At 44.3% G+C, this 24,308-nt stretch overlaps 1 protein-coding gene across 3 annotated transcripts in view; it reads right to left on the bottom strand.

Annotated features, from left to right (window-relative positions):
• Nucleotides 1-6,316: 6,316 nt before the first annotated feature.
• Nucleotides 6,317-24,308, bottom strand: part of arsg (arylsulfatase G) — a 121,292-nt gene continuing 103,300 nt past the window's right edge. For 2 of the 3 annotated variants that reach the window (XM_085963701.1, XM_085963702.1), the window contains one exon: nucleotides 6,317-22,674. In XM_085963701.1, the coding sequence (XP_085819827.1) occupies nucleotides 22,397-22,674 (278 nt within the window). In that variant the 3' untranslated portion in view covers nucleotides 6,317-22,396. The remainder of the gene's footprint in view (nucleotides 22,675-24,308) is intronic. The other variant, XM_085963703.1, reaches the window with a different exon arrangement.

Below are 24,308 nucleotides of genomic sequence, written 5' to 3'. Positions count from 1 at the left end.
GGTCGTCTCCGGTGCGGACTCGGTATGAAACGGGGCCCGTCTTTTGAATGACCGTAGCCGGGACCCACCGCTCCGGGGTGGTGTAGTTACGCATGAGGACTTTGCCCCCCCACCACAAAGTGTCGTTCTTTGGACCTCTGAGCTCGTCTGCTGACTTGATCCTGCTGATTGGCGTGCACCACTGCTTCTGTGGACGTTGGCCTCAGCAGGTCAAGGCGTGTCCGTAGCTGCCTTCCTATGAGTTCCAGTCGTAGCATGAGGCGTATTTTGGTATTTCAGCAAGAAAGCATTCAGGCGCTGCTTTAGAGGAGCATCACTTCTTGCCGCTTTCAACGCGCGTTTCAGCATTCTGACAAATCTCTCCGCCAATCCATTCGTGGATGGATGATAAGGCGTGGAGAACGTGTGCTGGATTCCATTGCTCTTGAGGAACTCCATCTCCTGGGATGTGAACTGTGTTCCATTGTCGGTTACGATCTGCTCCGGCAGACCAAATCGCCCGAACAGAGTCTCGATGGTTTTCTCCGTAGTGGCAGTGGACATTACTGCAACCTCCGGCCATTTGAAATGGGAGTCCACCGCGACCAGGAACATCGCTCCTTCCACTGGTCCCGCGAAGTCCAGATGGATCCGTTGCCACGGTGTCGCCGGCCATTCCCATGGATGCAATGACGCTGCTCTTGGCATATCCCTGGTTGTCTCACATGATGGGCTTGATTTCGCTTCAACTTCAATTTCATGATCCAGACCAGGCCACCAGAAGTAGCTTTGTGCCAGCTCCTTCATCCGGACAATACCACAATGTCCTGAGTGCAGCTAGTTGAGGACATGTTTCCGCAGCTTTGGTGGTATGATCACTCGCATGCCCCAAAGGAGGCATCCTGACATGACAGACAACTCCTTCCCTCTTGGCAGGTAAGGTAGGAGCTCAGGTGGTACGTCTGACACCCGTGATCCGTCTCCTCGCATCACCCGATCCAGCACCTTGGATAGCGTAGGGTCCACTCTGGTCTCTTTCTTGACCTGCCGGGCCGTGACAGGGGCATTGCTCACCATGTCAAAGTAGAAAATCTTCTGCTCACAGCCTTCAGAGGGCACAGGCGGAAGAAGTCTTGACAATCCATCCGCATTGCCATGTGTTGCTGACCTCCGGTATTTGATGTTGTAATTGTGAGCGCTTAACATCAGCACCCAGCGCTGTATCCTGCACGCTGCCAGGGTGGGTATTCCTGTGTGTGGACCAAAGATCGATGTCAGAGGACGATGATCCGTCAGCAAGGTGAATTTCCTTCCAAACAAGTAGTGATGGAACTTTTTGATTCCAAAGATGATGCCCAAAGCCTCTTTTTCGATCTGCGGGTATTTCGCCTCCGCCTTGCTCAGCGACCTTGACGCGAATGCAATCGGCTTCTCTTCGCCTGAGGGAAAGATGTGGGACACGACTGCGCTGACGCCATAAGGCGACGCGTCACAGGCCAGCTGAATCTGCAACGACGGGTCAAAGTGCGTCAACACTCTGGGGTCAGTCAAAGCTGCTTTGGCTTTCTTGAATGCAGCTTTGCACTCCTTCGTCCACGCCCAGGCCTTGCCCTGACACAGGAACTCATGTAATGGCTTCGACAGTGATGCCAGCTGTGGAATAAACTTTCCGTAATGGTTCAGGAGACCTAAGAATGACCGCAGCTGGCCGACATTTGTAGGTGCAGGAGCGTCGGCAATGGCTTTCACTTTCGACGGTGCTGTGTGTAGGCAGTCCGCGTCGATGACATGGCCTAGGTACTCCACTGATGGCTTGAAAAATTCACATTTGTCCTTGCGAACGCGTAAGCCATATTCTTCAAGTCTTCCCAGTGTCTTCGTCAGGTTCTGCAGATGCTCGTTGTCGTCCTTTCCTGTGACAAGGATATCGCCGAGATAACATTGTACCCCTGGAATGCCGCTTAAGATCTGGTCCATAACCCGCTGAAACAATGCTGGTGCTGACGTTATACCAAAGGGTAGGCGGCAGTACCTGTAGAGGCCCTTGTGGGTGGTGATGGTGAGTTACTTCTGCGAGTCCTCTTCTACATGCATCTGCAAGTAGGCTTGGCATAGATCAATCTTGCTAAACTTCTGACCGCCTGCTAGATCCGCGAAAAGATCTTCAATGATGGGGAGGGGGTACTGTTCAGCTGAGAGCACAGGATTCACTGTTACTTTGAAATCTCCACATAAGCGAACCGCGCCGTCACTCTTCATCACTGGTACCATGGGCGTGGCCCACTCACTGTGCGAAACCGGCACCAGGATCCCTATCTTGACCAGACGCTCCAGGTCAGCCTCCACCTTTGGTCTGAGGGCGTAGGGAACGTTCCTGGCCTTCAGGAATCGTGGCTGGCTGTCAGGCTTCACCTTGAGTTTGACCGTAATCCCCTTCATACTCCCCAATTCTCCGTCAAAGACAGCCGCATGCTTTGTCAACACTGCCGCTAGCCCCGCCTCTTCGACTGACACCGCATTCACTTTTTCCAATCCAGATGAATTTTCTCGAACCATGGCCTGCCCATCACGGATGGATAGTCACCCTTGACCACGTAAACTGGCAGCATCACGGTTTGTCCATTAAGCTCCACCTTGACCTCCGTCTTACCCAGCATTGAGACTGTTTCCCCAGTGTAGGTCTTTAAGATGAGCTTGGCCGACGTCAGTGATAGGTGGTCCAGTTTTTCTTTGAATAGCTTCTCTGAAATCAAGGAGACAGCGGCCCCCCGTATCCAGCTCCATTTTGACCGGTATTCCTTCTAGTAGTGGAGTGACTCCATAGCCTGATGAGCCTCCATTCACCGTTAACACATGGAGATTCAGCTCCCCATCAGCATCTGTGTCACTGTCTTCCTGTTCTTGTTTCACCATGTGTAGGTTTTTCTTTTTAGAACGCCAGTTAGATGTGTTTCCTTGTTTGTTTTTGTGTCTCTCTGTGTAGGATTGTTTGCTTTGCCCTTTACACACACGTTCAATGTGTCCTTTCTTTTCACATTTCCAACAGGTCAGGTCTTTACACCAGCAGTCAGATGGCTGATGACCTGACCTTCCACATCTGTAACACTCTCTGGCGCCCCTTGCATGCTTATCCGGTGTAGCTGCTACCCTGTGCACTCTTGTTGCAGCCCCCAACAGCTGTGCATCTTGAGCTGCTAATTCCATAGACACAGCGAGCTCCACTGCTGATTTAAGCGTCAGTTTGTCAGTCGTGAGCAAGCGCTTCTGTGTTGCTTCACATCTTAATCCACACACAAACCTATCACGGACAGTGTCATTTAGAGTTTCACCAAACTCACAATGCTCAGTTAGCTTCTTTAGCACTGCAACATATTCGGCTATGGACTCACCCTCCCCTTGGTTTCGTTTGTGAAACCTGAACCTCTCGGCAATCAGCAGCGGCTTGGGTGTGAAATGTGTTTCCAAAACTTCCACAATCTGATCATATGTCTTAGCGCCGGGCTTATCCGGGTGCATCAAACTCCGTAACAAGCCAAATGTTTTTGCTCCGATCACACTGAGGAACGTTCCCACTTTCACGTCATCTTTAATGCCATTTGCAGTCACGAAAAATCCGAAACGCTCTGTATAAGCACTCCATTGCTCCGCCGTTTCATCAAATGGTCCAAACGCTCTGGTTAGCACAGCCATTTTGTTTTCCTTTTTTTTTTTTCTTTACAGTCCCTTTCCTCCACTTAAAAAAATTTTTTTTTAGTCCTTTTCCTCCACTTCATTTCACTGTACCGTTACTCTCCCCCTTCTTATTTGTGTAACACATGAACCGCCACCTTTACGAGGCGATTGCATCAGCACTAAACTGCGGGCGCGCCATTAAGAAAAGACAGGAACTTCTTACTTTAAACATCGCCGATTCCAGTGCAAAGTGATGCGCAAGTCTGTCGTCCTCGTCGCCAGTTTTGTTGTGTCTCAAGGGGTTTTATACCCTTACCTATATAACAATTAAGAAGGACTCCGGGGTGGAGAGTTTAGTTAACGGCCATTTTATTTACAATGTGCTTCTTCACTCAATGCACTACATTTCCCATAGTGCATTGCAAATCACCACTACGGTATCCCATGTGGGACAATTCTAATACACATTCAAAATACACAACAAAAAGGTTAAGGGGTGACCTGATAGAGATCTTCAAGGCTACAAAGGGTTATATTAAATTGTATAGTGATGGATTGTTTCCATGGGTTGCTGAGACGATCACGACAGGACACAATTTTAAGATAATCACAAAAGGAATTAAAGGGACGGTTAGAATAAATCTTTACACATAGGCTGATTAGGATGGGGTATGGGAAGCAAGCAGGAGAGTGGGATTAAACTAGATGGTTCATATGGAGGAAAAATGCCAGTAAAGACTTGATGGATCAAAAAGTTTGTTTCTGTGCTTTAACATCCTATGATCTAGTCTTTCCTATCTCCACTCCTGTAGTTAATGGTCCCAAGGCGCTTCACAGGTGCATTATCAAACACAATTTGGCACCAAGCCACACAAGGAGATATTAGGGTAGGTGACCAAAAGCTTGGTCAAAGTGGTAGGTTTTAAGGAGCGTCTTAAAGGAGGAGAGATATGTAAAGAGGCAGAGAGGCTTAGGGAGAGAATTCCAGAGCTGAGAGTCTGGATGTCAATTGTGGAGCAATTAAAATCAGGGATGTGCAAGCTGCCAGAATTAGAGGAGCTCAGAGATCTCAGAGGGTTGTGTGGCTGGAGGAGGTTACAGAAAAAGGGAGGGGCAAGACCATGGAGGGATTTGAAAACAAGGATGAGGATTTTTAAATCGAGATGTTGTCGGACCGGTGGCTCTGAAATTCCACAGGGCTTTTATTGGTCTTCTGGCGTAACTTTGGCTGGAGACCAGGGGAACCCCCAAGGAAATACGATGTTGTCAGATCTCTGCCAATTCTGCCAGTTTTTGCATTGACTCGTAATGGACAGAACTTCCATCCACCCTTTACAAGGAAATTATATGGGCGGGAGTGGGACCAGGATGAGGACTCCCTAAGTTGGGAGTTCCCAGTCTTGGCCATGGATAGGGAGCTGCCATATCAGTAGCAGCCAGTATGCAGAGAAAGATGAAGTGTATTGGACTACAAAAGGGCACATGTGGGTCCCATCAGTGTGGTCCAGGCCTGGCAAGTGGTCTGGATCCTTGAAGACGACAATTTTATGTTTGGTTTAAAAAAAAATTCTGGATTAGCATTCTTGCTTGGGGAGTTTTCAGCCTCTACAGACAGAAGTATGGGTGAAATTACTCAAGTGATTGGGGCAGTGGCAGGGTTTGAGTGATGGGGGGCAGCAGTGTGCCCCTAGTGAATTTGCACCAAATGGTCCTAAACAAATTAGGAGCCCTCCGACTGACCCTGCAAGCTCTGGCGGAGGTCAGTGTTGGACAGCGCCTGCGGGAGAATCTTTTTCACCACTGTGAACAGATTAGCATGCATATGTGCAACAACAAACTCTTAATTGCAGCATAGGACTCACAGCAGAATAGGTAGAATTCCCATCACATCATCCTGTCACCTTCGAAGGTGGAAAAAGCTCATTACCAGATCAATACATGCAGTTAAAAACTACCTGGTCATAATTACTTACAAATTAAGTAATATGCAGAAGCAATCACCAAGATCACAGCTTGTGGGATTTTGGTGCCAGTATTTGTACTGTTTTAGTATCTTGCTATGTCTTTTTGCTTCTGCATTTTAGTTAATCTGTAAGTGAATCTATACGCATTGAGGTAGCAATGTACTTTTTCCACATTTGGAGGTGATAGGATGACACACTGGTGGGCATTCCACGTATTCTCCTGAGTCTGTGAGTGATATGCTATGACTAAGGGCTCACTGCTAAATATGAGCATGCTAACTTGTACATAGGGAATAAAAGGATATGGGAGCAGGGCGGGTACATTGGATTAGGACTACTGCTGGTGTGAAGCAGAAACACCAACACGGACTGGCTTAACTGAATGGCCCATTTCTAGGTTGTGATTTCTATGTAATTCTATATAATAACTCTGAATAAAGATGCAGATTTTGTTAGTTAAGGGACTCAGTTTGTTTATGTAAACTGTATTCTAGCTGTGAACATGAGAACAAGTGTGAGGAAAAGCCTAAAGTGTAAAAGTCTGTACATTTATTGTAACTTTCAAAAGCATATTACATTTTGTGTATGTAAATTCCAGAGCCTGAAAAAGGGGGAAAAGGTACCAACATTTGTAAATGGAAAAGCAAGTTAGAATGGGTATTCTTCTGTACATATGTCATTATTAAATGGAGACAAAAATGTAAATGTAACGTGCTTTTATTACAGACAAAAATTCAAAATGCCAAAAGAAAAAGCACAAAGCTCTCTAATTTAATATCTTGCGTGATAGTCCTGTTGACTCATTGTTGTGAGTGGGTGAGAAATTCCCAGATGTAGAAAAATCTAGACTGGAAATAAGTCTTTCCACTCATCAGTACAGTTCCTTTACAAAAATAACCTATGCATCATAATTATATTCTGCAGATATAACATAATATTAAATACACACCCTGGAAGCTTTTTTTAAAAAAAAAATCTCTTCTGAAGGCACAGACTCTTTCTGGTGTATGGTCTCATGGGTGTTGGCAGCTTTCCAGTACTCCATTTTCCGTGTAAATTTTGAGTGGCAATTTGACCATGGAGAGCATCACTATGGAACCTGAATCTGTTCTCACCTGATATTCTACCCACCCACATGCAGGACCTCTGGCTGCTATTTCCTTTCTCTAGCTTTAGGATACTGCTGCCAATTGTAGTTCCTCTGTTACTCCCTGTTTGAGATCAGCTACCTCAGCAGAGAGTAAGGTCTACATGCCTCAGGTGATACCTGACAATGCCTAAATCCACCAGGCCATCAGGGATCCTTAGAAAAATCATTTATTTATTAAAACATTGTAACCTTGGGGAATATAATTGATAAGATATGCCTTGTAAAAGAATGTAGGATTGCATGTGCTACGTACGAAAATTGGTAATTGTGTAACAAGACCCACAGGCCTTTCCTGGTAGGCATGACAATGAGCCTATTGCAACTGTTACACTTAATGCCTAGAAAATGGCTGTAGATAGGCAAGAACACACATCTGCAGTATGTTCACTTATCCCACCCACCCCCAAAATGGCAATATTGTCTAAGCAGCAGTACTGTTATTCCATTAATATTAACTATTTTCTTAAGCTGTCCTGATGGCTTAGCAAGTTTTCCAGGCAGCAGCTGAGCTGGGTATGGCTCCAGGTTCAATTTCCAGTATATGCTGAAGTTAGAGGGTGGCAGGAGGACTACTGTTATTTCCCATTAGTGCACTGAGTTAGGGAGAAGAAAATTGGGCAGGCTTCCTATCCAGTGACCTCTTATGTTCATTAATAAATAGACATTCTTATTATGAACACAGCTAGCTTTTGCTAGTTACTTTATTGAGCACATGTGGACTAGGTACAGTATCTGTAGAGACTTCCATCTTGACTGTTGCCTTGTGGGTAGCCTAGTGCCTCATGGGTAATGTAGTCTTAATATACATACAGCTGGGTAGTGTAGTCTTATACATACAGCTATATACAGCTCTACGGCTCCACCTAGTGTCCACTATAGAATGACATGTTATTGATCATTACAGTGACCTATGTTGCAAGACTGTATGTGTGGACATCAGCAAGCTCTGCTGTGATGAACCCTGCAGTTAAATAGCCAGCTGACATTTCCTTATCTTTTTAAGGCTCCTCCAATGGCCGGGTGGGTATTGCATCATCTGCTATAACACTAAGCCAGAGGTTCCCAAACTAGGGGTGGGGTGGGGAGGCGAGGAGAACAGACTGGCTGAGAAGCAGAGCCACCGATACAACCTCGCATAGCAAGAGGTGGTGCATCAAAAAATATATAAAATTCTGATTTTTTAAGAGAAAATGAGCACATTTAAGGTTAAATTCAAAGAGAAAGTGTAGCCTTGCATAGGACAATCTCAGCACCAGGCGCAGCTTTGATTAGTCCAACTTCCACTTTAGAAATCAGCGATAATTCAAACATCTATACTGAGGTCGCCCCATGTGAGGCTGCACCACTGTATAGTTCTTGTCTTTTACTGGTTTGAAACGATGTCCCCTTGTTCTACTTGCATGGTCTAATTTAAAGTAGTATTCTGAATTAACCTTTTGCATACCATTTACTATCTTATATACCTCTAAGATCACCTCTCAGACGTTTCCTTTCCAGGCTAAAAAGCCCAAGTCTCTCCAGTTTTCTCTTGTAACTCGGTCCTCTAACACTAGAGATCGGCCTCATGCCTTTTCTCTGCAATGCCTCCAGCACTTTGATGCCTCCTTGTTTCCTGGTGCACATTACTCAATGCGCTGTCTAACCAGATGATTTCCTATATTTTGGCTATGCAGTTCAACATTCTATTGGCTTTATTGAATCTACTAAGAATCCTAGGAATTTTCCAACCTCAACTAACTTAACCCCATTCATTCAATGCATGTGTCACCCATTTTTCCTTCCTGTGTGTGATATTTTATAAGTAAAAGCAATCCATAGCCAGTAAAAACTCATCACCAGATGGATATCCTCTTTTGTATCAAAACTATTTTTACCATAACATATAATTCTTACGCATCAGTTGCTCTGCTAAACTCTTGTCCATTTCTTTCCAGGCTCCTTGTACCAGCTGGTCATTAAAATATTAATTTATCTCTGTGAAATGTCTCAAGATAAGTCTGCCATTTACATCACTCATGACTTTTTAAAATACTGGTCTGCATTAAATTCCATCTGCAATTGTTCAGCCCACTTACATAATGGCCCAGATATTCCGATCCCTACGGGTGGGTACGCGCTGTGTACCAACCCGTAGGGACATCGGAAATGCCGGTTTCAGGCATGCACTGAAAACTGGCATTTCCGATCTGTCAAGAATGGTCTTGACAGATCCTCCGGCTGCCCTGGAGAAGGGCCTCTGTGGGCGGATAGTTCCGCTTTTTGGAGATTCTCCGCCCATAGAAAACCCTTACAATTTTTGGTAAGGCCTGCTTTTACCAGGATAAGAGTTGAAAAAAGTTTTTTTTTTAAATTTCCACTGATTTATCAATTAAAAATACTTTAAAAAAGTTTATTTTTAGCCCCGTAAAAAACTTTAATTATTTTTTTCAAAAAATTAAATTTTTGCTTAAAATATTTAATTTATTGTAATTTCAAGTCATTTTAAAAATGTGATTTAAAAAAAAATGTATTTAAAGTTTTACTATGTTTTTGAGATGATCTCCATTCATATACTTGACAGGTCTTCCTGTTAAATGTATGAAGGGAGATTCCCTTCTGTGATTGGCTCCCCATGGCCCACGTGATCCCAGGGACGCTGTGAACTACATACGCCTCTGGGATACGTGGGCCCTGCGCACTTGGAGTTTGGAGAGGCCCAGGATCGGAAGCGTGTTCATCCCGGGAGCCCTCAGGTAAGGGCGTAGATTTTTCCAGATCGCAGGCCTCTGCCATTTTGTTTAACCCATTCTGTAATATATCTGGACTGCCTCCTTTGACTCTACTGCTCCTCTGAGTTTGGTATCAACTGAAAATCGACCAATTGGCTTTGAGTTTCTGAATCCAAGTCATTGATGTAAATTAGAAACAGTCGTGGTGCCGATACTGAGCCATGGGGCACTCCACTCAGTACTTCACCCCATCCTGGCATTACCTCCTCTATCTGGAACCTGTTGTTTTCTATCCACAAGCCAATTTCTTATTCATAACCAGGCTTTGGCCCACATCCCAACAGCTTTGAGCTTAATTAGTAACCTTTCATGTGGAACTTTATCAAATGCTTTTGGAAATCTAAGTATACAACATCTTAGGGTTTAGCACAGCTGACTTGGGTTGTCACTTCCTCAAGGAAATCAAGGAGCTGGGCGAGGCAGGATCTTCCCTTGTGAATATGTAGAGGAAGTAATATTTCCTATCTTGCCTTGTTATTCCCCTTTGCTATTTTAAACACTTTTGTCAGATCACCTCTTAACCTCTTCAGTTAACCTTTGTAGTCACATAAGAGAAAAAAACACCAACGCATTTAAAAATACATAAGAACATAAGAAATAGGAGCAGGAGCAGGCCAATCGGCCCCTCGAGCCTGCTCCGCCATTCAATAAGATCATGGCTGATCTGATCCTAACCACCAATCTACTATCACAGAACCATCTCCTGAATCTAACAGAATTAGACACATGAAATAGGAGCAGGATCAGGCTACACGGCCCCTGGGCCCGCTCCGCTACCCACAGGGCCATGACCGATCCGAACCTAGACTCATGTCCAAATTCCTGCCCGCTCCCCGTAACCCTTAATTCCCTTTACTTCTAGGAAACTGTCTATTTCTGTTTTAAATTTATGTAATGATGTAGCTTCCACAGCTTTTTGGGGCAGCATATTCCATGGAACTACCACCCTCTCTGAGTGAAGTAGTTCCTCCTCATCTCAGTTTTGAAAGAGCAGCCCCTTATTCTAAGACTATGCCCCCTAGTTCTAGTTTCACCCATCATCGGGAACATCCTCCCCGCATCCACCCGATCCAACCCCTTCACAATCTTACATGTTTCAATAAGATCGCCTCTCATTCTTCTGAACTCCAATGAGTAGAGTCCCAATCTACTCAACCTCTCCTCATATGTCCATCCCCTCATCCCCAGGATTAACCGAGTAAACCTTCTTTGTATTGACTCGAGAGCAAGTATGTCTTTTCTTAAGTATGGACACCAAAACTGTATGCAGTATTCCAGGTGCGGTCTCACCAATACCTTGTACAACTGAAGCAATACCTCCCTATTTTTATATTCTATCCCCCTAGCAATGAAAGCCAACATTCCATTGGCCTTCTTAATCACTTGCTGCACCTGTATACTAACCTTTTGAGTTTCGTGCACCAGGACCCCCAGATCCCTTTGTACTTCAGTACTTTCCAGTTTCTTGCCATTAAGATAATAACTTGCTCTACGATTTTTCCTGCCAAAGTGCATAACCTCACACTTTCCAGTATTGTATTCCATCTGCCAAATCTCTGCCCACTTACTTAGCCTGTCTATGTCCCCTTGCAGGTTTTTTTATGTCCTCCTCACTCACTACTTTCCCTCCCATCTTAGTATCATCTGCAAACTTTGATATGTTACACTCGGTCCCCTCCTCCAAATCGATACATTTGTTACTCAAAAAGATGAAGGCTGTCTCCTACACTAGCTTTGAATCTGAACATTAACGGCTTTTACTGGAGGGTGACACATAACGGCAAATATAGCTCAGCTGCCTAATATTAGCCATAAAAAAACACAATCCTCCCCTATCTACAACAGTGGACAAGCACATCTATCAGTTGCAATCTAATAATTTTGACCTAGCTCACTTTGGGCCTGGCACTGGGTGGTTGGTGTGGGGTGGGAACTTGTCTGCAGGGCTGCAGCTAAAATTTAAAAGAATGTGATCAAAAATTGTTTCAGCCTTTTCAAGGGTTGTATGGGGCTGAAAGAATAAATGTAGAGGGAGAAAATGGATCTGTGCACAAGTGATGGAGTGACATAGCACCCACCTTGTGATGATTGGTTCAGTGTCCTGAGAGGGAGCGAGGGAGGAGCCTGAGGATATAAAGAGCTTAGCAGAGAGAGGCCCGAGAGCGGAGGCAGCGGACCTGAGAGGGAGCGAGAGCGGAGCCTGAGGATATAAAGAGCGTGGCAGAGCGAGGTCCGAGAGCGGAGGCAGTGAATCTGACAACAAAAACAAGGAGTGACGTCACAGAAAAGCAGGGAAGTGATTGGTTGGTCAGTATTTCTCTCTTTATCTTGGGCATTGGTTTAAATTAAGAGCCAGGATTAAAAACTAAATGTTCAAAAAGAGGGAGCTGATTGGTGAGTATCTGGTAAGTGTTTTTACTTGGTTTTCTTAAAGTTTGTAAGTTTATTCCAGCTAGGTTAGTAAATAGTCTGATAATTAGAGGTATGGCAGGGCAGCGCACACCTGTGGAATGCACATACTGTGCCATGTGGGAAGTCCCGGACACCTCCCGTGGTCTGGACGACCACATGTGCAGAAAGTGTCGTCAGCTACAGCAGCTCGAGCACCGGGTTACGGAGCTTGAGCGGCGACTGCAGTCACTGCTATGCATCCGCGAGGCTGAGAGCTACGTGAATAGCATGTTTCGGGAGGTGGTCACCCCGCAGCTTAAGAGTGTGCAGGCAGAGGGGGAACGGGTGACCGTCAGACAGAAGGAGGTCCAGGCAGGAAGTGCAGGAGTCCCCAGAGCCCATCTTGCTCACCAACCAGTATTCGATGCTGAGTACTGGTGAGGGCGATGGTTCCTCTGGGGAGTGCAGCCAGAGCCAAGTCCACAGCACCATGGAAGGCTCAGCTGCATAGGCGGGGGCAAGAGGAGAGGGGGAGCAATAGTGAGAGAGAATTCAATAGTTAGGGGAGCAGACAGGCTTTTCTGCAGCCACAGACATGACTCCAGGATGGTATGTTGCCTCCCTGGTTCCAGGGTCAAGGATGTCACTGAACGGCTGCAGGACATTCTGAGGGGGGAGGGTGAACAGCCAGAGGTCGTGGTCCATATCGCTACCAACGACATAGGTAGTAAGAGGGATGAGGTCCTGCAGGCAGAGTTTAGGGAGTTAGGAAAGAGGTTAAAAAGCAGGACTTCAAAGGTAGTAATCAGTGCCACGTGCTAGTGAGTACAGAAATAGGAAAATAGAGCAGATGAATGCGTGGCTGGAGAAATTGTGTAGGAGGGAGGGCTTTAGATTCCTGAGGAATTGGAACCGTTTCTGGGGGAGGTGGGACCTCTACAAGCCAGATGGGTTGCACCTCAACGGGAATGGGACCAATATCCTCGCGGGAGGGTTTGCTAGTGCTGTTGGGGAGGGTTTAAACTAGCTTAGCAGGGGGATGGGAACTTAAGTATAAAGTCAAGAGGGAGGGAAGAAAAACTGGAATTGGGAAACAAAAATGTAGAAAGTAAATTGGAAGGACAGAGGAATAAAGGGCTAGATAGTAGTCAACAAGGAGGTTTGCCTGTACTAAATGGTACTTCAATGCAAGGAGTATAGCGAACAAGGCAGATGAGCTGAGGGCACAGGTAGATACTTGGGACTATGATATTATAGCTATTACAGAGACGTGGCTGAAAGAGGGGCAGGTATGGCAGCTCAACATTCCTGGTTACAGGATTTTCAGACGGGATAGAGAGGGAGGTAAAAAGGGAGGGGGGTCGCGGTATTGATTAAAGAAACGATTACAGCTGTGAGGAGGGATGATATGTTGGAGGGATCACCAAACAAGGCCATATGGGTCGAATTGAAAAACAAAAAAGGGGCGATCACACTGCTGGGAGTGTAATACAGACCCCCAAACAGTGAGAGGGAGATAGAACAAATATGTAGACAAATTTCTGAGAAGTTCAAAAACTATAGGGCAATAATAGTAGGGGATTTCAACTACCCCAGTATTAACTGGGATAAAATTAGTGTGAAGGGTATAGAGGGTGCGGAATTCCTAAAATGCATCCAGGAGAACTTTTTAAAGCCGTATGTAGCAAGCCCAACAAGGGAGGGGGCGGTTCTGGACTTAGTTTTAGGGAATGAAGCTGGGCAGGTAGAAGGCGTATCAGTGGGGGAGCATTTTGGTGCTAGTGACCATAATTCTGTTACATTTAAAGGTAGTTATGGAAAAGGACAAGGATAGACCAGGAATAAAAATTCTAAATTAGGGATAAGCAAATTTTGCTAAGCTCAGAGGGGATTTAGCCATAGTGAACTGGAAACAGCTACTTGAAGGTAAATCAGTGTCAGAGCAGTGGGAGGCATTCATGGAGGAGATCTGGAGGGTTCAGACCAAATATGTGCCCTTAAAGAAAAAAGGTGGGACAAACAAATCTATAGCCCCCTGGATGTCTAGGGACATACAGGGTAGGATTTTTTTTTAAAAAGGAGGCGTATGACAGATACCGAGGGCTAAATACTCCAGAATCTTTAGAGGAGTACAGAAAGTGCAGGGGTGCAATTAAAAAGGATATTAGGAAAGCAAAGAGAGAGCATGAAAAATTCTTGGCAAGTAAAATCAAGGAAAACCCAAAGATGTTTTATAAATATATTAAGAGTAAGAGGATAACTAAAGAAAGGGTAGGGCCTATTAGAGAGCATGAGGGTAATCTGCGTGTGGAGGCGGGAGACGTCGGTAGGATTCTTAATGAATACTTCGCATCTGTTTTCACAAAGGAGAGGGGCGAAGCAGACACTGCTATCAGCGGGGAGGAGTGTGAAGTATTAGATGAAATAAACATAGTGAGAGAGGAAGTATTAAGGGGTTTAGCAGCTTTAAAAGTGGGTACATCCCCAGGCCCGGATGAAATGTATTCCAGGCTGTTAAGCGAAGCAAAAGAGGAAATAGCAGAGGCCCTGACCATCATTTTTCAATCCTCTCTGGCTTCAGGTGTGGTGCCGGTGGACTGGAGGACTGCTAACGTGGTACCCTTGTTTAAAAAGGGAGAAAAGGATAGACCGAGTAATTACAGGCCAGTCAGCCTAACCTCGGTGGTGAGAAAATTATTGGAAAGAATTCTGAAGGGCACGATAAATCTTCATTTAGAAAGACACGGATTAATCAAGGATAGTCAGCACGGATTTGTTAAGGGAAGGTAACAAGGAGGGTAGATGAGGGTAGTGCATTTGATGTAGTGTATATGGACTTTAGCAAGGCTTTTGATAAGGTTCCACATGGCAGACTGGTCACGAAGTTAAAAGCCCATGGGATCCTGGGCAAAGTTTCAAGTTGGATTCAAAACTGGCTCGGAGACAGGAAGCAAAGGGTAATGGTTGATGGGTGTTTTTCTAACTGGAAGGCTGTTTCCAGTGGGGTTCCGCAGGGTTCAGTACTAGGTCCCTTGCTTTTTGTGGTATATATCAATGATCTAGACTTGAATATAGGGGGTATGATTAAGAAGTTTGCAGATGATACTAAAATCGGCCGTGTGGTTGATACTGAAGAAGGAAGCTGTAGACTGCAGGAAGATATCAATAAATTGGTCAGGTGGGCAGAACAGTGGCAAATGGAATTCAATCCGGAGAAGTGTGAGATAATGCATTTGGGGAGGGCTAACAAGGAAAGGGAATACACATTAAATGGTAGGATACTGAGTAGTGTAGAGGAACAAAGGGACCTTGGAGTGCATGTCCACAGATTCCTGAAGGTAGCAGGCCAAGTAGATAAGGTGGTTAAGAAGGCATACGGAATGCTTGCCTTTATTAGCCGTGGCATAGAATACAAGAGCAGGGGGGTTATGCTTCAACTGTATAAAACACTAGTTAGGCCTCAGCTAGAGTACTGCGTGCAGTTCTGGTCACCACATTACAGCAAAGATGTGATTGCACTAGAGAGGGTACAGAGATTTACAAGGATGTTGCCGGGAGTAGAGAATCTTAGCTATGAGGAAAGACTGGTTAGGCTGGGTCTGTTTTCCTTAGAACAGAGGAGGCTGAGGGGGAGACCTTATTGAATTGTATAAAATTATGAGGGGCATAGATAAAGTGGATGGAAAGGACCTATTTCCCTTAGCAGAGGGGTCAAAAACCAGGAGGCACAGATTTAAAGTAATTGGTGGAAGGTTTAGAGGTGATTTGCGGGGAAATTTCTTCACCCAGAGGGTTGTGGGAGTCTGGAACTCACTGCCTGAAAGGGTGGTAGAGGCAGGAACCTGGGAATAGATGCAGAAGAAGATGGTATATCTAAATGAAGCTGCCAAGTGAAGACTATCTCACAGTATCATTTACCAGATAGAAGGCCAAAGAATGGATGTCACAGAATGTGGCCTGTAAACATCTTCCATATTTACTGCTGGCCATTGTCACATTCTCACAGAACCTTACAATCTACATATCATGGGCAGTGTGTGCTACTGACAGGCGAGGCTCCAGTCAGAAGTGCAGACTCATAAAATTACCCTTTTGGTGTTAACTTTACTCATCACTTTAAAGATGTCTAACTAGAATAGGTATTGTGTAACTTTCCACATCCCACAAGGTTAACTTCTTTTACCTCCTATGTGTCCCTGGCATAGTTACACCACCTCCTTTCCTGAACACTTTATATAGAAACATAGAAGATAGGAGTAGGACATTCGGCCCCTCGAGCCTGCTCCGCCATTTAATGAGATCATGGCTGATCATCCAAATTCAGTACCCTGTCCCTGCTTTCTCCCCATATCCCTTGAGCCTTAAGAAATATATCTAACTCCTTCTTGAATATATTTAATAAGTTGGTCTCAACTGCCTTCTGTGGTAGAGAATTCCACAGGTTCACCACTCTCTGGGTGAAGAAATTCCTCATTTCAGTCCTAAATGGCTTACCCCTTATCCTTAGAGTGTGACCCCTGGTTCTGGACTCCCCCGCCATCGGGAACATCCTTCCTGCATCCAGTCTGTCTAGTTCTGTTAGAATTTTATAAGTTTTAATGAGATCCCCTCTCATTCTTCTAAACTCTAGCGAATATAAGCCTAATCGACTCAATCTCTCTTCATACATCATTCTTGCCATCCCAGGTATCAGTCTGATGAATCTTCGCTGCACTCCCTCCATGGCAAGGACATCCTTCCTCAGATAAGGCGACCAAAACTGCACACAATACTCAAGGTGTGGTCTCACCAAGGCCCTGTACAACTGCAGCAAGACATCCTTGCTCCTGTACTCGAATCCTCTCGCTATAATTCCCCGTTTTCTCTCTACCACCTTTTTTAAATAGTGGGGTTACATTAGCTACCCTCCAATCCATGGGCACTATTCCAGAGTCCATAGAATTTTGGAAGATGACCAGCAATGTATCTATTTCTAGGGCCACTTCCTTAAGTACCCTAGGATGTAGATTATCAGGCCCTGGGGATTTATCGGCCTTCAATCCCGTCAATTTCCCTATCACCATTTTCCTACAAATACTGATTTTATTCAATTCCTCCCTCTCATTAGACCCTATGTTCCCCGAAATCTCTGGAAGGTTATTTGTGTCCTCCTTTGTGAAGACAGAACCAAAGTATGTATTTAATTGGTCTGCCATTTCTTTGTTCCCCATTATAAATTCCCCTGATGCTGACTGCAAGGGACCTACGCTTGACTTCACCAATCTTTTTCTCTTCACATATCTATATCCCTGTATATTCTATTCATAGCATCTTCTGGGACCTACCATGTCTTTGATGTTCCTGTGGATGCTCAGTTGTTGAGTATATACAAGACTGGGATCGATAGATTTTTGGACACTAAGGGATAGGAAGATAGGGTGAGAAAGTAGAGTTGAGGTAGAAGATCAGCCATGATCTTATTGAATGGCCGACTCCTGCATCTATTTTTTGTGTTCTTATGTACTACTTTTAGTGTTCCTGTATACACATCTTAATGTAGATTATCAGCCTATTCTTGGTATCTGGTTCCTGTATGCCTCTAACTTGCCTCATTCGTACCTGTTGACTGCTTTCTGCTCTATGATTGCTCTCATCTAGTATCCAATTTCCTTCAAACATTCCCCTCCTCTACACCTGAAAATTGTCCATGGTCACATGACATGCACATTAGTTCTATAGCTGAAAACAACTAATCAACATTTCTGAAGAAAATTTATTTCGGTAGCTCTGCCATTTGCAGAGTCCACAAGAATGTGCAGGGTAATAAGTTCAGTGTTAAAATGCAACCATTAGGAACCCCTTCAGTACAGCTTAAATTTCCGAGTTTCCTCTCTTTTGTATACAATCTGGTTAAGTTAGAGAGAATTGTTTCCTTAATCCTGTTAAAAGCTACTTATACTATCAGTTGTTTTCTGTGTATCATGAAAGCAGTGGGGTATTCAGAAGAGGATGGAGTCACTGGGGTCAATTTTAACTTGTATCGATCAGCGTTAACAGGGTAGTAACAGTCTCACAATGGAGTCCGTACCACCCTGTTAACTGTAACGATGCGGCTGGTGCCATTTTGAAAGGGGCCTACTGCCGAGTGCTTGAAGTGCCTGCCTGCTTCAGGTGGCAGGCCCATTTTAATATACAAATCGGGTTCTTAGGGCCCTGAATGCCATTTTTGGTTGGAAATGGCCGGAGTGTGTACCGTGCACACTACGATTATTTCCACGGCCGACAGAGGAGAGACCCAACCAAGGTAAGTTTGTTAATATTTTTGTGGGGCTAGGAAGAGCAGGAGTGCGCCACTGGGCCCCACAAAAATAATCTGGGCTGCTGCCGCTCCGAGACACCGCCCCACCCCGCACACCTTTCTGCTGGCCAGGGCAACCAGATATTGGTAGGTCTCAATCCAACGAGCTGCATCGGGTGAGGCCTGTTTGCCGCTCCGCAACTTACTGGCCCAATGTTAATGAAGCCGCAGCTCAAAATCACTGCCACTTCTTCACTTTGAGTGCGGTGACCAGCTGATGCATTCCACCAGTCGGTTGTTCTTCCTAAGCTCAAAATCGACCCCATTGTGTGTAAATAAATAAACTCCCTATATTTGTGACTGCTACTTCCAGCTCTGTTGATTATTGAAACTCAATTTCAAAAGTAAAGAGTGGAGACTACAATAGGGTCTCTAAATAGTGAGTTTACATCCAGTGGGGTACTCGGGTCTGGCACGAGTGACCATTAACTCAGTGGTAGTATTCCCTCCTCTGAGTCAGCAGGATTGGATTAGGACCCCACGCCAGCCAGCCCTGGCAAGTTGAGAACAAAGAGCTGGCTCTGAATACTGGATTGACATCCAGTGGGGATACTTGCACCCAATGGTTGCATGCGCCCCCACCCCACCTCTATTGTAAAGAGCAGATAGAGCTATTTAGCCTTGGTTGTAGCCCACCCAGAAGAAGGTATTCCAAAGATAAAAACTGTGAGGAAGGCAATGGGAAAATACCTCAGCTACTGTTCCCTAGTAAGTGGCTCAAGAATCTCGTGTGAGCCTCGAGTTGGGACCTGCCCTAGGGCAGAACACAATGGATGGATTAAATGTGCTATAGTGTGTTTGACGCATTGAATATCCTTCAAGTCACATCCTTATACAGCAACAATTTCCTGTTGAGGTGCAATTGTTAATGCGGCACATGAAGTGCTTGGGGATATGGATGTAATTAGCTAGTTTGCTCCAGGAGCTCTGTCTCTCATTTAACATAACACAAAGTTGCACTCTCCTAAGACAAAATAAAACGACTTCCTGAAATGTGAATTCTCACATCAAACCTTCCAACATCTTGGCCAAACTAAAAGACCTTGGCTCTAAATATTATGTTAATCCAGGATACTTTAACAGAGCAGGAAGTGAAAATGCTAGCGAGAGTCTCTCAGATTTTCCACACAGCACGGTGAACTGTACCATGTCATCACATTTCACACTGCTGCTATCACCATCACTGGAGACTCGAGGCTGAATTTTGCTGGGTCCCACTCACATGGTGTGGGGGGACCCGGGAGTCAGTGGGAAGCCCGGGGGGGGGGGGGGGGGGGGGTCGGTCTGATCCCCTGGGGTGGGAAGGGGCTAGTCGATCCCAGACCCCAGGGCCGAATCACGATCCCAGGCCTAGGGTGGGGGGTCTGAACCCCGACCCCGGGGAGGACCATGCTGATGGTGGGGGAGCATCGTGGAAGCACTCCTGCTCCTCCCAGCCCACAAGCACTGCTCCCTGAGGCTGAAGCCACCTCGTTGCAGCCACCGGGAATCCCAAGCCCCGGGATCCTAGGCCGCGTGCAGTAAAACCTGCAAAGCAGGTTAAAGTAGAGACTTCAGGCCTCATTATCATATGTAAATTGCCAACCCACCCCGTCTCACCTGAGTGAAAGTGGGCGGGTTGGAGATGGGTTGGGGTCGGGGTTCACATTTACACAACTTTCACTTCACCCCCAAGGCTCCAACCCACCCGTTCTTACCTCAGAAAATTCCAGCCTCAATTTCAATTAAACCAGAGAGCTCCACCATTTATCAATGTTGTTCTTCATTTACAACATTGTTTCAACAACTAACAATACCCACTGAGAAACTAGAGTGCCACACAGATCCTGTGTGATACGTATTAGTAAAGGTCATTTTAGGATTTATATCAGGAAATTCTTCACACAGAGTGGCCGATGTGTGTAAAGGACTTCCAGATAGAGTAGTGGAGGCAAAAACTCAAACTAATTTATATCTGGAGACTACTGTGAACAATATGATTGTGCAAATACTTAAAGCATTCATCTCAAATTCTTCTCTCGACTATTTTAACAGAAGCATTAATCCACTTACAATTTAAAAAAAACAGGAAGAAAAACAATTATTTGCAATGTATAGAGAAGCTTCCCCAAACACAGAAAATACCTTATTGATACAGCTGTCAGAATACCTGTAGTATGTATTTGACTTTAGCAATTACACTTTATTAAAAAAAAAGTGAATGATAGCTTGGGAGCTGACCACAGACTGTAATTTGCAAAACTGTTTTACCAAAGAGCATTGAAGCTCTTATTGAACTCACCCTATGTATACTTATCTTTAGGCCTTAAAAGGACACAGCTCTACCTTAGCAGCAGAATAATACATTGTGCTTTTTTTAAATGACTCCTGTCACTGGATCATGACAACTGTGGACGAGGAAGGCCAATCAGCCCATCTTAGAGATCCCAACATTCCCCCATTGTAGTATCCAAATGTTTCTTGAACAATTCCAGAGCTTTTGCCTCCACTACTCTATCTGGAAGTCTATTCCAGACATTGACCACTCTGTGTGAAGAATTTCCTGATATAAATCCTAAAATTACCTTTTACTAATTTGAACCCTTGTCCTACTCCCATAGTTTAATTTAAAGTAATATTCCAGATTAACTTTTTCTTTACCCTTAACAATCTTGTGTGTCTCTCTAAGATCAGCCCTCAAACACCTCATTTCCAGGCTGGATTTGCCCATCTCTCCAGTCTTTCCTCATAACTCAGAACCCTGACACTAGGGCTCAGCCTTGTCTGAACAGAGCACTACAAATTTTGATCACTTCCATTTTTGACTTACATTCTGCTGTTTTGACTATGTTGTTTAATATCTTAGTGGCCTTGTTGATTGCTGCTCTGCATTGGTTGGACATGTTGAGCATTCAGTCTCCTAGATCTCTATCAATTCATCCATAGCTATTTCCACACCATTCATGAATATGCATGTCATCAATTTTTCATCTCTAAGTGTAACACTTTACACTTGTCTTCATTAAGTTTCATCTGGCATTGTTCTGCCCACTTTCATAACTTGTACAACTCATTCTGTTTTTCTGAGCAGCCTCTTCCAGTTCCACCGCATTTTTAGTTTGGTATCATTTGCAAATTTGACCACTTTGCATTGAGTTTCTGAATCTAGGTCATTTATATAAATTTTAAAAGTAGCAGACCCAACACCAATCCCTGAGGCACCTCACTCAGTACTACCCACCCCACTCTGACAAAACTCCTTAACAAGTACTCGCTGTTTCCTACCAATTAGCCAGTTTCTTATCTATTCCCAAGATTTACCCTGAATCGGAAAGGCTTTTGATAAAGTTACATATAAAACGTTATCAATTGATAGCCTTTATCAAAAGCATTTTGAAAGTCAAAGTACACCACATCATAGGACTTTCCACAGTTGGTTGTCACTTCCTCAAAGAACTGGAGGAGGTTGTTCAGTGAGAAACTCTTCTGAATCCATGTTAACTGCAGTTTACTAGAATGTTATTGTACAGATGATCTTTAAGATTTCTCCTGATAATCAATTCTATTTCTTTACATGGAATTGAAGGAAGACAAATAGGTCTGTAGTTGTTTGTGACTGTTTTGTCACTCTATTTGAATATGGACACATTAACCTATTTCCAATCTACTGGTACCTTTCCAGTTTCCACTGACTTCCTTATACTGATTGTCAGTGCATCAGTTGGAAGGTGGGGTGGTAGGTTTTATCTTTTATGTATTTCTGTGAGGGGGGCTGGGACACTCATGGTGGTTGATTTTTTTGGTAGCTGTCCCTTGCATTCCTATTGAGTGAGTTTCTACCATCTCTCTTACCCTTTCAATAAAACATGTTGAATCAATCAGAAAGCACACCACAGATACATGCGCATATGATTGTGGACATAATGCTTTAGTTGACCTCAATATATTTTATTATTTAGATAGTTGGATATAATTCATTTAAATTTACCTGATAATATATAAAGGAATATTTGTTGATTTAAGAGGTACTTACCACATACACTTTATTATTTGCTAATTTTAGCAGTTATTTCCTACATTTTATTGATACTTGGAACATTCCAGTGATTTCACCAACCACCTGTCCCAAATAATAATAAAAATAAGGAAAGGGGATTCAGGTCCTGTTCTCACACCTACACACAACATGCTTTGGTTGGCAGCATAGAATCACAGCTGGATCGTGTGAATAATCGGCCATGGAGATGTTATCTGTGGAGATGTCCAGGAGGATGTTGTTCAGCGTTAACTTTATCTGCGGCAGCACAGCATGGTACTCAGGAGTAACAGGATCCAGAGGTAGGAGTTCAGCGGTATCATTCAACAGATTGAAAATCAGAGGTGGATCATGTTGTTCTTCTGGCCCTTTTCCACCTTTGCAAGCTTTGGCACCACCTAAAATCACAAGAAAACCATATGTTGTGAGTGTTCTTCCACAATTCTATGTCCCAATTCTTCTGGAACTTATCAACACATTCACAAGCCATCCAGGTAGCACAATGGTTAAGATGACAACTTCCCAACTCTATTACCCCAGTCCTAAGGGTTCCTCAAAACCAGTAGGCCAAAAATATGATGCACTTCAATTGTCTGCTTTTCATCAAGTGATGATTTCAGAAGTGTGGACTTTCTTCTGTGCAGGAGAAAACTGGCACATTGCCTTAACCGGCAATAAGTGCAGTAATGCCAACACTTGCGATTTAATCATGAGATATGTGATTTTTAATGAAAATGCAGCCCAACTCGCGATTCACCTCAGAAAACTCATGATTTTTTTATCTCTGTATTAAACTTCGTCATGATTGGCTGCTGGGACACGTGGGTTAGGCAGGGGCTCTCCGAGTTGGTTTGTCCCATACTACTCTGTCTCCCATGATTGCCATTGGTTTTTCTCCCCCCTGCTCCCATTGGAATAGTCTAGATACTGTGCATGCGCACTCATGTTGGACACACACGAGTTCATTTGGCAAGTTGAACGGTTGATTAATTCCAAACCAGAACTTCTGTACAAAAAAAAAAGAACTTTGCCTGCATGCCCCGTGCGCCTAATGTTCCAATTCCGAAAGGGGACAGGTTCACGTTACAGTACCTGGACACTGATTGATTGACAGGTATGTTTCGATGAAATCTACACAAAGCGTAAAGAAGGTGTGACCTTGCAAGTAACAGTGTCCAGGTACTGTAACGTGAACCTGTCCCCTTTCGGAATTGGAACATTAGGCGCACGGGGCATGCAGGCAAAGTTCTTTTTTTTTTGTACAGAAGTTCTGGTTTGGAATTAATCAACCGTTCAACTTGCCAAATGAACTCGTGTGTGTCCAACATGACTGACCCTGCAGTAATCTGCAGTAGGGGCGAGGTGGCAGAGCTAACTGCTTGTCCACTGGTTGATTGACACGACTGCCTGTTGATTGTCAGGACTGTACCTGTTGATTTACAGGACTGCACCTGCCCTGCCTCAGGAGGCCGGGTTTCACCAACAGACTGCTACTTACCTGTGTGATATCAGTGCAGACGATAGCAAGTCACCGGCGTGCTGTTGCCTGCAGGCGTCAACAACGAAACAAAGTTTACACACATGTATCTCTGGAGAGATACACAGAAAAAACAGGGAGCTATATTTATCCCAGCAGTGAGAATAATGACATCACCTGCGAGTTATAAAGGTTATCTCTCACCAGTGAGATTGACTGTATTCCACGGTTTAATGGCAATGCTTAAAAAAAATTCTGCGTTTGGAATTTTTAAAAGTTTATATACGTAGCTTTGATGCAAAATATTTAAAAACATTTTTTTACAATGGGTTAGCAATTAACAGCCTCGTACCTAAAATCAAGTAAGAGACTGAAAACAGCAATCGTATGGACCTTTAGGACTTTGCGGCACATATATTTGGACGGCTGCGGAATAATTTTACAAAAATATTGTGAAGTGTTACAAGGCTTCAGGGAAACTCACTTACATTGCTTTCATCGATTCTTTTTGTAAGGCATTTGATCTAGCTCAGCTCTGATGAAACTAAGCTATTA

This window comes from Somniosus microcephalus, chromosome 21 (genome assembly GCF_052327205.1).
Source record: "Somniosus microcephalus isolate GS21.2 chromosome 21, FLI_Smic_1.0, whole genome shotgun sequence".
In the NCBI taxonomy this organism is placed as follows: domain Eukaryota; kingdom Metazoa; phylum Chordata; class Chondrichthyes; order Squaliformes; family Somniosidae; genus Somniosus; species Somniosus microcephalus.
This window is presented reverse-complemented; position numbering and strand designations above follow the sequence as displayed.